A 12,775-nucleotide genomic window follows, 5' to 3' on the forward strand; every position below is an offset into this window, starting at 1 on the left:
GCTTGAAATGGTTCAGAGATGGTTTACGAGGATGTGAGCTATAGGGAGAGTAGGCTGGGACTCTATTCCTTGGAGCGCAGGAGGATTTGGGCCAAATAGCCTGTTTCCACACTGTATTCTGTTAGCATGTCTAAAGTGTGAATTAATGTTTTTGTTTTATATTAATGTGTTCCATACTTTAATCTCCTCTTTCTTTCCTTTTCTGAACCTGATTTGGCATTGAATTCAATATTCCTCTTGGCCCTTCTGGCTTCACATGCTTTGATGGTTAATAATAATTCCTCACACGCACAGGTCCCACGATCTGGTAGAGATGACACTGCCTTCAAATAGAGTCACAGAGTGATACTGCGTGGAAACAGGCCCTTCGGCCCAACTCACCCACACCGGCCAACAATGTCCCATCTACACTAGTCCCACCTACCTGCGCTTGGTCCGTATCCCACCAAACCTGTCCTATCCATGTACCTGTCTAACTGTTTCTTAAATGATGGGATATTCCCAGCCTCAACTACCTCCTCCGACAGCTCGTTCCATACACCCAGCACCCTTTGCGTGGGAAAGTTACCCCTCAGATTCCTATTAAATCTTTTCCCCTTCACCTTGAACCTATGTCCTCTGGTCCTCGATTCCCCTACTCTGGGCATGAGACTCTGTGCATCTACCCGATCTATTCCTCTCATGATTTTGTACACCTCTATAAGATCTCCCCTCATCCTCCTGCACTCCATGGAATAGAGACCCAGCCTACTCAACCTCTCCCTGTAGCTCACACCCTCTAGTCCTGGCAACATCCTCGTAAATCTTCTCTGAACCCGTTCCAGCTTGACAATATCTTTCCTATAGCACGGTGCCCAGAACACAATATTCTAAATGCGGTCTCACCAACGTCTTAAACGTGAAGTTTCGTGACAAGATGATTCAAAGGTCTGAAGCCTCAGCGGTCGGTGGGCCCAGGAGGAAGTTGGAGACGTCGCACACAAGGGGCAAGGACCAGTACGAGGCGTCATGCCTCTAGTGCCTTTGGGTATCTAAATGGTGTCAAGTTGGGAAAAGGGGAAGTACAATGGGATCTGGGGGTCCTTGTTCATCAGTCTATGAAAGTAAGCATGCAGGTACAGCAGGCAGTGAAGAAAGCGTATGGCATGTTGGCCTTTATAACAAGAGGAGTCGAGTATAGGAGCAAAGAGGTCCTTCTGCAGTTGTACAGGGCCCTAGTGAGACCACACCAGGAGTATTGTGTGCAGTTTTGGTCCCCTAATTTGAGGAAGGACATTCTTGCTATTGAGGGAGTGCAGCATATGTTTACAAGGTTAATTCCCGGGATGGCGGGACTGTCATATGCTGAGAGAATGGAGCGGCTGAGCTTGTACACTCTGGAGTTTAGAAGGATGAGAGGCTATCTTATTGAAACATATAAGATTGTTAAGGGTTTGGACAAGCTAGAGGCAGGAAACGTGTTCCCGATGTTGGGTGATTCCAGAACCAGGGGCCACAGTTTAAGAATAAGGAGTAAGCTATTTAGAATGGAGACAAGGAAACACTTTTTCTCAGAGAGTGGTGAGTCTGTGGAATTCTCAGCCTCAGAGGGTGGTAGAGGCGGGTTCTCTGGATACTTTCAAGAGAGAGCTAGATAGGGCTCTTAAAGATAGCGGAGTCAAGGGATATGGGGAGAAGGCAGGAACGGGGTACTGATTGGGGACTCAGCCATGATCACATTGAATGGCGGTGCTGGCTCGAAGGGCCGAATGGCCTACTCCTGCACCTATTGTCTATTGTCAGCAGCAGGAGGCGCCCCCGGGACTGTTGCAGACACTGGGTACGCGGGTAAGGAAGTTCACTGAGACCGGTCACGTGTGACAATAACGTATTCATTCATAATAGATGCAAAATCAATTCCACCGCGCTGTTGCAGATGTGACAAATAAAGGTCTATTAATAGACAATGGGGAGCTGATGGATATGAATGGAGAGATTACATTGGAGACATAAGAAGCCAAATGTATTGCCTCCCTTGGAGATAGCATAGACTAGATGGGCCAAAGAGCCTCCCTCCATGATCATTGTGGTGATCTGTGATCATACAGCGCTAGAATAAAAGGACGTTCCTTTAGGAAGGAGATGAGGAAGAATTTCTTCAGTCGGAGGGTGGTGAATCTGTGGAATTCTTTGCCACAGACGGCTGTGGAGGCCAAGTCAGTAGATATTTTTAAAGCAGAGATTGACAGGTTCTTGATTAGTGCGGGTGTCAGGGGTTATGTGGAGAAGGCAGGAGAATGGGGTTGAGAGGGAGAGATAGAAGAGCCATGATTGAATGGTGGAGTAGACTTGATGGGCCGAATGGCCTACTGCTGCTCCTGTGACATGAGAACTTAGTATCAGATAATCACTGTTTAGGACAACACAAATCCTGAGACGGGAATAACTGTTTCCTTACTGATAAGAAATGAAAAAGGAGCAATATTTAGATCACCTTATCACCTTTCAATCCGGGCTGGCCCACGTTGCCTACCAGACCCTGCAGAGAGAATTGGAACAGAGGGTGAGAGGCATCGTAATGTCCGCTCAACGCCACAACAATCATCCTTCCCACATCAGCACAAGAAGTCTACCTGAGGTCCTGGTATTCCTGGGAGGCCCGCTAATCCCGGTAGGCCCACTGCACCCTGTATGGGAAGAGGAGGGAACAGTGACAACTTGTTCATGTCTCCAAGCACCGTTTAGTTTAGAGATACAGCACAGAAACATAGAAACAGGTGCAAATTAGGTGCAGGAGTAGGCCATTCGGCCCTTCGAGCCTGCACCGCCGTTCAATATGATCATGGCTGATCATCCAACTCAGTATTCTGTACCTGCCTTCTCTCCATACCCCCTGATCCCTTTAGCCACAAGGGCCACATCTAACTCCCACTTAAATATGAAACAGGCCCTTCGGCCCACCGAGTCTGTACCGACCAGCGGTCCCCGCACACTATCACCACCCTACACACACTAAGGACAATTTACACGTATGTCAAGCCAATTAACCTACAAAGGATGAGAAGGATGAAAGGGAATCCCATTGAAACATATAAGATTGTTAAGGGCTTGGACACGCTAGAGGCAGGAAACATGTTCCCGATGTTGGAGGAGTCCAGAACCAGGGGCCACAGTTTAAGAATAAGGGGTAAGCCATTTAGAACGGAGACGAGGAAACACTTTTTCTCACAGAGAGTGGTGAGTCTGTGGAATTCTCTCGGAAAGGCCACATCTAACTCCCTCTTAAATATAGCCAATGAACTGGCCTCAACTACCTTCTGTGGCAGAGACTTCCAGAGATTCACCACTCTCTGTGTGAAAAATCCCATGTAGATGGGACATGTTGGTCGGTGTGGGCAAGTTGGGCCGAAGGGCCTGTTTCCTTGGTGTATCACTCTGTGACTCTAACCAGCCTGGCTTTGAGTGGATTCACTTCGAGTCATACAGATACTGTCGAGGCATTTCCACCCAACTTTCCCCTGCCAACCAAAATGTCCAACCTAAACTAGTCCCACATGCGTTTGACCCATATCCCTCCAATCCTTTCCTATCGTGGCTTGGTTCGGCAACTTGAGCGCCCAGGAGCGGAAAAGACTACAAAAAGTAGTAAACACTGCCCAGTCCATCATCGGCTCTGACCTCCCTTCCATCGAGGGGATTTATCGCAGTCACTGCCTCAAAAAGGCTGGCAGCATCATCAAAGACCCACACCATCCTGGCCACACACTCATCTCCCCGCTACCTTCAGGTAGAAGGTACAGGAGCCTGAAGACTGCAACAACCAGGTTCAGGAATAGCTACTTCCCCACAGCCATCAGGCTATTAAACTCAACTCAAACAAAACTCTGAACATTAATAGACCACTATCTGTTTATTTGCACTTTATCAGTTTATTTATTGATATGTGTATATATTTATACAATGGTATATGGGCACACTGATCTGTTCTGTATTCATGTCTACTATATTCTGTTGTGCTGAAGCAAAGCAAGAATTTCACTGTCCTATCAGGGACACATGACAATAAACTCTCTTCAATCTTGAATCTTGAATATTTCACAGATAATTTCCACAGATGCTGCCTGACCCGCTGAGTTACTCCAGCACTCTGTGAAACGTCACCTATCCATGTTCTCCACAGATGCTGCCTGACCCGCTGAGTTACTCCAGCACTCTGTGAAACGTCACCTATCCATGTTCTCCACAGATGCTGCCTGACCCGCTGAGTTACTCCAGCACTCTGTGAAACGTCACCTATCCATGTTCTCCACAGATGCTGCCTGACCCGCTGAGTTACTCCAGCACTCTGTGAAACGTCACCTATCCATGTTCTCCACAGATGCTGCCTGACCCGCTGAGTTACTCCAGCACTCTGTGTCGTCATTGGGTGACATTAACCTGATTATAAAAGATTCCACAAGCGGGGAGATTTTGCTGAAACTGGATAAAGGATATGTCAGCCCAATTCCAGTTGCTGCAATTTATAAATAATATCAGGGGTGAAGAGAGCAGGATATTTACGGGAATAGTTGCTGTAATCAAGGGATTTTGGCTCCAAGGTTGAGATAAGTTGAGCTTTTCCTGGGCCAGATTCCAGCATCTGCGGTTCATCATGTCCTCCTGCGACACAACAGTTCATCCGGAGCGGATTCTGAGAAACCCGGGCTTGTTCCCTGAAACCCCTCGGTGAGCCTTGCAGATGCCACTTCCCAAGAGCCGGCACGTCGATCACTGCAGCAGGGATGCCAATACTCGGATATTTCACTGAGAATCTCATTGAAACGTACCGAATAGTGAAAGGCCTGGATAGAGTGAATGTGGAGAGGATGTTTCCACTAGTGGGAGAGTCTAGGACCAGAGGGCACAGCCTCAGAATTAAAGGATGTTCCTTTAGGAAGGAGATGAGGAGGAATATCTTCAGTCAGAGGGTGGTGAATCTGTGAAATTCTTTGCCACAGACGGCTGTGGAGGCCACAAGTCAGTGGATATATTTAAGGCAGAGATCGATAGATTCTTGGTCAGTACGGGTGTCAGGGGTTATGGGGAGAAGGCAGGAGAATGGGGTTAGGAGGGAGAGATAGATCAGCCATGATTGAATGGCGGAGTAGACGTGATGGGCCGAATGGCCTAATTCTGCTCCTAGCACTTATGAACTTATGAAGGAAAGGTGTCAACGTGAGAAAATGGACCATGGCGAGAGGCGGGGGAAGGAAGCTGATGTCCTGACACCCTGCGCGATGGACAACACCACGAGACAGACGCCTTCTGTGTACAACCACTCAACCATTCCGAGTGACTCTTCCAGCAGCTGTGTTTGAGATTCCTGCCTTAATAGGCGTACTTCACAGACCATGAGCTAGCTGGCGATAGTCCCAGCAATAACACAGAGAGCTGAGCTGGTCTCCAGAACAGCTGCAAGAATGGTACATCTGGGATGGACCCAGCAGACTGGGGGCCAAGGGTTTACAAGCCAATCCTGACACATGCATTCTAAGTTGCTCATCAACTGGACAGCAATAATCGGAAACTACAGGCGCAGAAAGGACTTTGGCAGGAAGTTTTTAATTCAATGTTCGCCAAGATTTATGAATGGGATGATTAGAGCTAAAGATAGACACAAAATGCTGGAGTAACTCAGCGGGTCAGGCAGCATCTCTGGAGAAAAGGAATAGGTGAGGTATCGGGTCGATATCTTTCTTCAGACTGAGTCAGGAGAAAAGAACTAACATCGATTCAGTTGTGACTCTGTGACTAATTCATGGACTGATGGATTGTCCTGGCAAGAACACGCTAACTAGGTTTTATCTGTATTCATAGAACAATAGACAATAGTCAATAGTAGGAGTAGGCCATTCGGCCCTTCTAGCCAGCACTGCCACTCCCCATATCCCTTGACTCTGCTATCTTTAAGAGCTCTATCTATCTTGAATACATCCAGAGAACCGGCCATCACTGCCTTATGAGGCAGGGAATTCCACAGATTCACAACTCTCTGGGTGAAAAATAATTTCCTCATCTCTGTTCTAAATGGCCTCACTTATTCTTAAACTGTGGCCCCTGGTTCTGGACTCCCCAAACATCAGGAACCTGTTTCCTGCCTCTAGCGTGTCCAATCCCTCAATAATCTTGCTATTGTTTAATAATGTTTCAATAAGAGACCCTCTCATCCTTCTAAACTCCAGTGTATACAAGCCCAGTCGCTCCATTCTATCAAAATACGACAGTCCCGCCATCCCGGGAATTAACCTCGTGAACCTACGCTGCACTAAACTGCACACAATACTCCAGGTGTGGTCTCACTAGGTCTCTGTACAACTGCAGAAGGACCTCTTTGCTCCTATACTCCTCTTGTTGTGAAAGCCAACATGCCATTGGCTTTCTCCACTGCCTGCTGTACCTGCATGCTTACTTTCAGTGACTGATCAACAGGGACCCCCAGATCCCGTTGTACGTCCCCTTTTCCCAACTTGACACCATTCAGATAATAATCTGCCTTGGAACATGGAAAGTACAGCACAGAAACAGGCCCTTCAGCCCACAATGGCCATGCCATACATAATGTTAAGTTAAAGCAATATTTCCGCACTATATCTGTAAATTAAACTAAAGGATGCGGCCTAACCAAAGCTCTATAAGGCTACACCTTGACTTCCTGACTCTTACACTCAGTGAAGGCAAGCACACCATCGGTCATCTTCACCACTCTATCCGCTGGCTTTGCCACATTCAGGAAGTTGTGGATCGCCACTGGATCTTAATGTTGGAACTCCCTTCCCCCAGCAGCCTGGCAGCACATTCACCAGAAGGACCGCATTGATTCAAGAAGGCAGGCCCATCTCCCTCACCTCAAGGGGCCTTAACGCAGAGGCTATAAACATTGGCCTTGCCAAACTCCGACTGGTCATTTGAGAAAAGCTTTAACCTAAAATGATGCCTCTTAGAAAGGAGATGAGGAGGAATTTCTTTAGTCAGAGGGTGGTGAATCTGTGGAATTCATTGTCACAGACGACTGTGGAGGCCAAGTCAGTGGATATATTTAATGTGGAGTTTGACAGGTTCTTGTGTAGGAAGGAACTGCAGATGCTGGTTTACACTGATGATAGACACAAAGTGCTGGAGTAACTCAGCGAGTCAGGCAGCATCTGTGGAGAACATGGATAGGTGACGTTTCGGGTTCAAGATCCTTCATCAGACTGAGAATCAGGGGAGAGGGAAACTAAACGTATGAAAAGGTGCAAAGAACAAATGAATGAAAGGTTTGCAAAAGGACAAATCAAGGCCAGCAACAGCAGGTTCTTGATTAGTGCGGGTGTCAGCAGTTATGGGGAGAAGGCAGGAGAATGGGGTTGAGAGGGAGAGATAGATCAGCCGTACCTGAATGTTTAAGAAGGAACTGCAGATGCTGGAAAAATCGAAGGTAGACAAAAAATGCCGAGAAACTCAGCGGGTGAGGCAGCATCTATGGAGCGAAGGAATAGGTGACGTTTCGGGTCAAGACCCTTCTTCGGACTGATGTGGGGGTGGGGGGAGCGGGAAGAAGAAAGGAAGAGGCGGAGACAGTGGGCTGTGGGAGAGCTGGGAAGGGGAGGGGAAGGAGGGAGAAAGCAGGGACTACATGAAATTGGAGAAGGCAATATTCATACCACTGGGGTGTAAACTACCTGAGCGAAATATGAGCCATGATTGAATGGCGGAATTGACTGGATGGGCCGAATGGCCTAATTCTGGTCCTGTGACATACAACCGTGTGAACTCTGAACTCTACATACCCGAAGGCCGGGGAATCCAAGTTGTCCAACGCCGCCAACTTTGCCCTGAAAACAGAGAGTGGAATTTCACATCAGATCTGGCACATCTGAGTAGCCGGCACATGACAGAGTGCTCACCTGTGGGCAGGTACGCATGCCCCTACCTGTTGAAGCTCCTTTGGCTGGAACCGCTCGCTGTGGATGTGACTGGGAGCTCCCAGGTGGACGGGGGGGAGGGGAGGGGACACGTCGGTTCGTAGGTCGACCCCCAATGTGGGCCCGGTGCCACACCCTCTCAGCGCCAGAGACCCAGCTTCCATCCTGACCTCTGCCGCTGTCTGTGTGGAGTTTGCACGTCCTCCCTGTGACCCCGTGGTTTCCCCCGGGTGCTCCGGTTTCCTCCCACATCCCAAAGCCTTGTGGGGTTAATGGGCCGCTGTAAATTGCCCCCGGTGTGTGGGTGAGGGGTGGACTGTGGGGGCAGCTGATGGGATCAGTGTCGAAGGGTGGTTGATGGTCAGCACCGACTCGATGGGCTGAAGGGCCTGTTTCCGTGCTCTGGTACCTGAATGTGGAGGCTCAGCTCTGGGGTTGTGAGGGTGAGGGGTGGGGGAACGAAGATCAGAGTCACACAGGGGTGTCTGACACCTGCCGACCTCTTACAGCAGCAGAAACAACGAACTGCAGGCGCTGGTTTACAAAATAAGACACAGAGTGCTGGAGTAACTCAGCGGGTCAGGCAGCATCTGTGGAGAACATGGATAGGTGACGTTTCAGAGTGCTGGAGTAACTCAGCGGGTCAGGCAGCATCTGTGGAGAACATGGATAGGTGACGTTTCACAGAGTGCTGGAGTAACTCAGCGGGTCAGGCAGCATCTGTGGAGAACATGGATAGGTGACGTTTCGGTCAGGACCTTTCTTCAGACTGATTGTGAGATGGGTGGAGGTCCCGACTGAAACGTCACCAATGCATGTTGTCCAAGGATGCTGCCTGACCCAATAGACAATAGACAATAGGTGCAGGAGTAGGCCATTCAGCCCTTCGAGCCAGCACCGCCATTCAATATGATCATGGCTGATCATCCCCACCACCTGCTGAGTTACTCCAGCACTCTGTAACTTGAATGGTGTAACACCAGTAAGTCACTACCTCTCCAGTTTGCTGAGCCTCGGGGAGTTTAGCTGGGATCACCACCCCAGCCCAATGACCCTGACCTCTGCCACTCGTTCCCACCTTTCCCCTGAAGGGCAGTGGGGCCTGACCCAGAGCAGAGCAATCAGAGTAGTGAAGGGGTCAAACTCACCGGAATGCCGTCAGCACCAGGAGGTCCTCGAGCTCCACCTGAACCCGGATATCCCTGGTGAGGTGATTAAATACGTTAGTGAAGCCGTCACCAAGGTCACTGCTGCACTCAGAATCAAAATGCACGTTTGTTGCGTTAAACTGTGCAATACTTAAACAGCGCCTTACCCCACCCTTCACACTTCCTGTCCCCATATCCCACACTTCCTGTCCCCATATCCCGCACTTCACACTTCCTGTCCCCATATCCCTCACACTTCCTGTCCCCATATCCCTCACACTTCCTGTCCCCATATCCCTCACCATTCATACTTCCTGTCCCCATATCTCTCACACTTCACACTTCCTGTCCCCATACCCCTCTCACTTCACACTTCCTGTCCCCATATCCCTCACACTTCCTGTCCCCATATCCCTCACCATTCATACTTCCTGTCCCCATATCCGTCACACTTCACACTTCCTGTCCCCATATCCCTCACACTTCCTGTCCCCATATCCCTCACCATTCACACTTCCTGTCCCCATATCCCTCACACTTCCTGTCCCCATATCCCTCACCATTCATACTTCCTGTCCCCATATCCGTCACACTTCACACTTCCTGTCCCCATATCCCTCACACTTCCTGTCCCCATATACCTCACCATTCATACTTCCTGTCCCCATATCCGTCACACTTCACACTTCCTGTCCCCATATCCCTCACTTCCTGTCCCCATATCTCTCACACTTCACACTTCCTGTCCCCATATCCCACACCATTCACACTTCCTGTCCCCATATCCCTCACACTTCACACTTCCTGTCCCCATATCCCACACCATTCACACTTCCTGTCCCCATATCCCTCACACTTCCTGTCCCCATATCCCTCACACTTCCTGTCCTCATATCCCACACCATTCACACTTCCCATCCCTATATACCACACCGGGAAAACCAGACACAGTTCCAGGCTCCATAGTTATAAAGGGATCGTTTGACAGAAATCTCAGGAATTTAAATTAAATTCTTCTAGAGGTGTATAAAACCATGAGAGGAATAGATCGGGTAGACACACAGAGTCTCTTGCCCAGAGTTGGGGAATCATGAACCAAAGGACATAAGTTTATAGTGAGGGGGAAAAGGTTTAATAGGAACCTGAGGGGTAACTTTTTAATGGATGTATGGAACAAGCTGCTGGAGGAGGTAGTTGAGGCTGGGGCTATTGCAACTTTTAAGAGACATTTGGACAGGTGCATGGATAGGACAGGTTCGGAGGGATATGGGCCAAGCGTAGGCAGGTGAGGCTAGGTTGGGGCATGTTGGCCGGTGTGGGCAGGTTGGCCAAAGGGCCTGTTTCCGCACTGTATCGCTCTGTAACTCACAGAGTGGAGAATATAGAGTGTAGACAGAGTGCGATAGAGGGCAGTGTCAATAGAGGTGACAACATGGACCCTGTGGGAATAACCGCCAGTGTTTGGTCAGTAACTCTCTGCTGGTGTTGGGTTGGAATGGTTAAAGGGAGATCGTGACATTTCTCGCCTCCTTGTGGCTGCCCAGGCAACTGCAGCCCTGACTGACTGCAACCAGTGCATTCAGGTTGACAAAAATGCTGGTGAAACTCAGCGGGTGAGGCAGCATCTATGGAGCGAAGGAAATGGTGACATTTCAGGTCGAGACCCTTCTTCAGACTGATGTGAGGGTGGGGGGGGGGGGGCAGGAAGAAGAAAGGAAGAGGCGGAGACAGTGGGCTGAGGGAGAGCTGGGAAGGGGAGGGGAAGGAGGGTGAAAGCAAGGACTACCTGAAACTGGAGAAGTCAATGTTCATCCCGCTTGGGTGTAAACTACCCAAGCGAAATATGAGGTGCTGCTCCTCCAATTTACAGTGGGACTCACTCTGGCCAGGGCGGAGGCCCAGGACAGAAAGGTCAGATTGGGAATGGGAGGTGGAGTTGAAGTGCTGAGCCACCGGGAGATCAGGTTGGTTATTGCGAACCAAGCGGAGGTGTTGGTCGAAGTGATCGCCAAGCCTGCGCATGGTCTCACCGATGTACAGATTCAGATGATCTGTATCGAGGATCAGCTCCTCATATCCCCCTTGAGTAGCTTTCAACCCAGCGGTATGGACATACGATTCACCAATCTCAAGTAATAACCCCCCCCCGTCCCCAATACTCTTTCCCCTGCCCCCACCCCAGACCAATACGTACACATTTCCCCACCATCTCCCACCCCCAGTCCCTCCTTCTTTCCCCTCCGCCTGTCCTCTCCCCCCATATCCCTTCCCCCAGCGTTATATTTCACCCCTCCTCATCTCTGGGCCAGCACGGTGGCGCAGCGGGTAGAGCTGCTGCCTCACATGGTCAGAGACCCGGGTTCCATCCTGACTACGGGTGCTGTCTGTACGGAGTTTGTACGTTCTCCCCGTGACCTGCGTGGGTTTTCTCCGGGCGCTCCGGTTTCCTCCCACACTCCAAAGACGTGCATGTTTGTAGGTTCATTGGCTTCGGTAAAATGATAACTCGCCCACCGAGTCCGTGCCGACCAGCGATCCCCTGCACATTAACCCTATCCTACACCCACTAGGGGCAATTTCTACGTTTACCAAGCCAATTAACCTACAAACCTGCACGTCTTTGGAGTGTGGGAGGAAACCGGAGCACCCGGAGAAAACCCACGCAGGTCACGGGGAGAACGTACAAACTCCGTACAGACAGCACCCGTAGTCGGGATGGAACCCGGGTGTCAGGCGCTGCGTTCGCTGTAAGGCAGCAACTCTACCGCTGCACCACCGTAGTGCTGCAAGTGAGCTGGGTAATGGCTGGTCAGCCTGGACCTGTTTCCACACTATCTCTAAACTAAACTACACTAAACCCTCAGACACATGAGCATGCTACAATAGGTAGAGCAAGGGGGAAGTATCAGAGTGTAGAAGGCAGAGTGTGGCCGCAGTGTTGTGGGCAACACTGACATGAAGTATTCACAGATTGTTCCAACATGTGGGAATAATCGATCCTCAGTAACTGTGCAACAGATGGAGTCTAGCTCTGCTCGTGGCCGAGAGGGAACGGTTAAAGTGACATCAAGTGACACCTTACCTGACACCCTTTTGTCACCTCCGGCCTCGTCCATGCCGACATGGCATATTAACATAGAAAATAGGTGCAGGACTAGGCCATTCGGCCCTTCGAGCCAGCACCGCCATTCACTGTGATCATGGCTGATCGTCCCCAATCAATAACCCATGCCTGCTTTCTCCCCATATCCCTTGACTCCACTAGCCCTTAGAGCTCTACCTAACTCTCTTAAATCCATCCAGTGATTTGGCCTCCACTGGCCTCTGTGGCAGGGAATTCCACAAGTTCACAACTCTCTGGGTAAAAACGTTTTTTCTCACCTCAGTTTTAAATGACCTCCCCTTTATTCTAAGACTGTGGCCCCTGGTTCTGGACTCGCCCAACATTGGGAACATTTTTCCTGCATCTAGCTTGTCCAGTCCTTTTATAATTTTATATGTTTCTCTAAGATACCCCCTCATCCTTCTAAACTCCAGTGAATACAAGCCTAGTCTTTTCAATCTTTCCTCATATGACAGTCCCGCCATCCCAGGGATCAATCTCGTGAACCTACGCTGCACTGCCTCAATCACAAGGATGTCCTTCCTCAAATTAGGAGACCAAAACTGTGCACAATACTCCAGATGTGGTCTCACCAGAGCCCT

The 12,775-nt window shown here is 49.7% G+C and overlaps 1 protein-coding gene across 1 annotated transcript in view; it reads right to left on the reverse strand.

The window, feature by feature from the left end:
• Nucleotides 1–12,775, reverse strand: part of col24a1 (collagen type XXIV alpha 1 chain) — a 191,561-nt gene that overhangs the window by 114,211 nt on the left and 64,575 nt on the right. Inside the window, exons 13-16 of the mRNA XM_033029102.1 lie at nucleotides 9,071–9,124; nucleotides 7,788–7,832; nucleotides 2,613–2,666; nucleotides 2,474–2,518 (exon numbers count right to left, since the gene is read on the reverse strand). Of these exons, the coding sequence (XP_032884993.1) occupies nucleotides 2,474–2,518; nucleotides 2,613–2,666; nucleotides 7,788–7,832; nucleotides 9,071–9,124 (198 nt within the window). The remainder of the gene's footprint in view (nucleotides 1–2,473; nucleotides 2,519–2,612; nucleotides 2,667–7,787; nucleotides 7,833–9,070; nucleotides 9,125–12,775) is intronic.

This window comes from Amblyraja radiata, chromosome 10 (assembly GCF_010909765.2).
Source record: "Amblyraja radiata isolate CabotCenter1 chromosome 10, sAmbRad1.1.pri, whole genome shotgun sequence".
NCBI lineage: Eukaryota > Metazoa > Chordata > Chondrichthyes > Rajiformes > Rajidae > Amblyraja > Amblyraja radiata.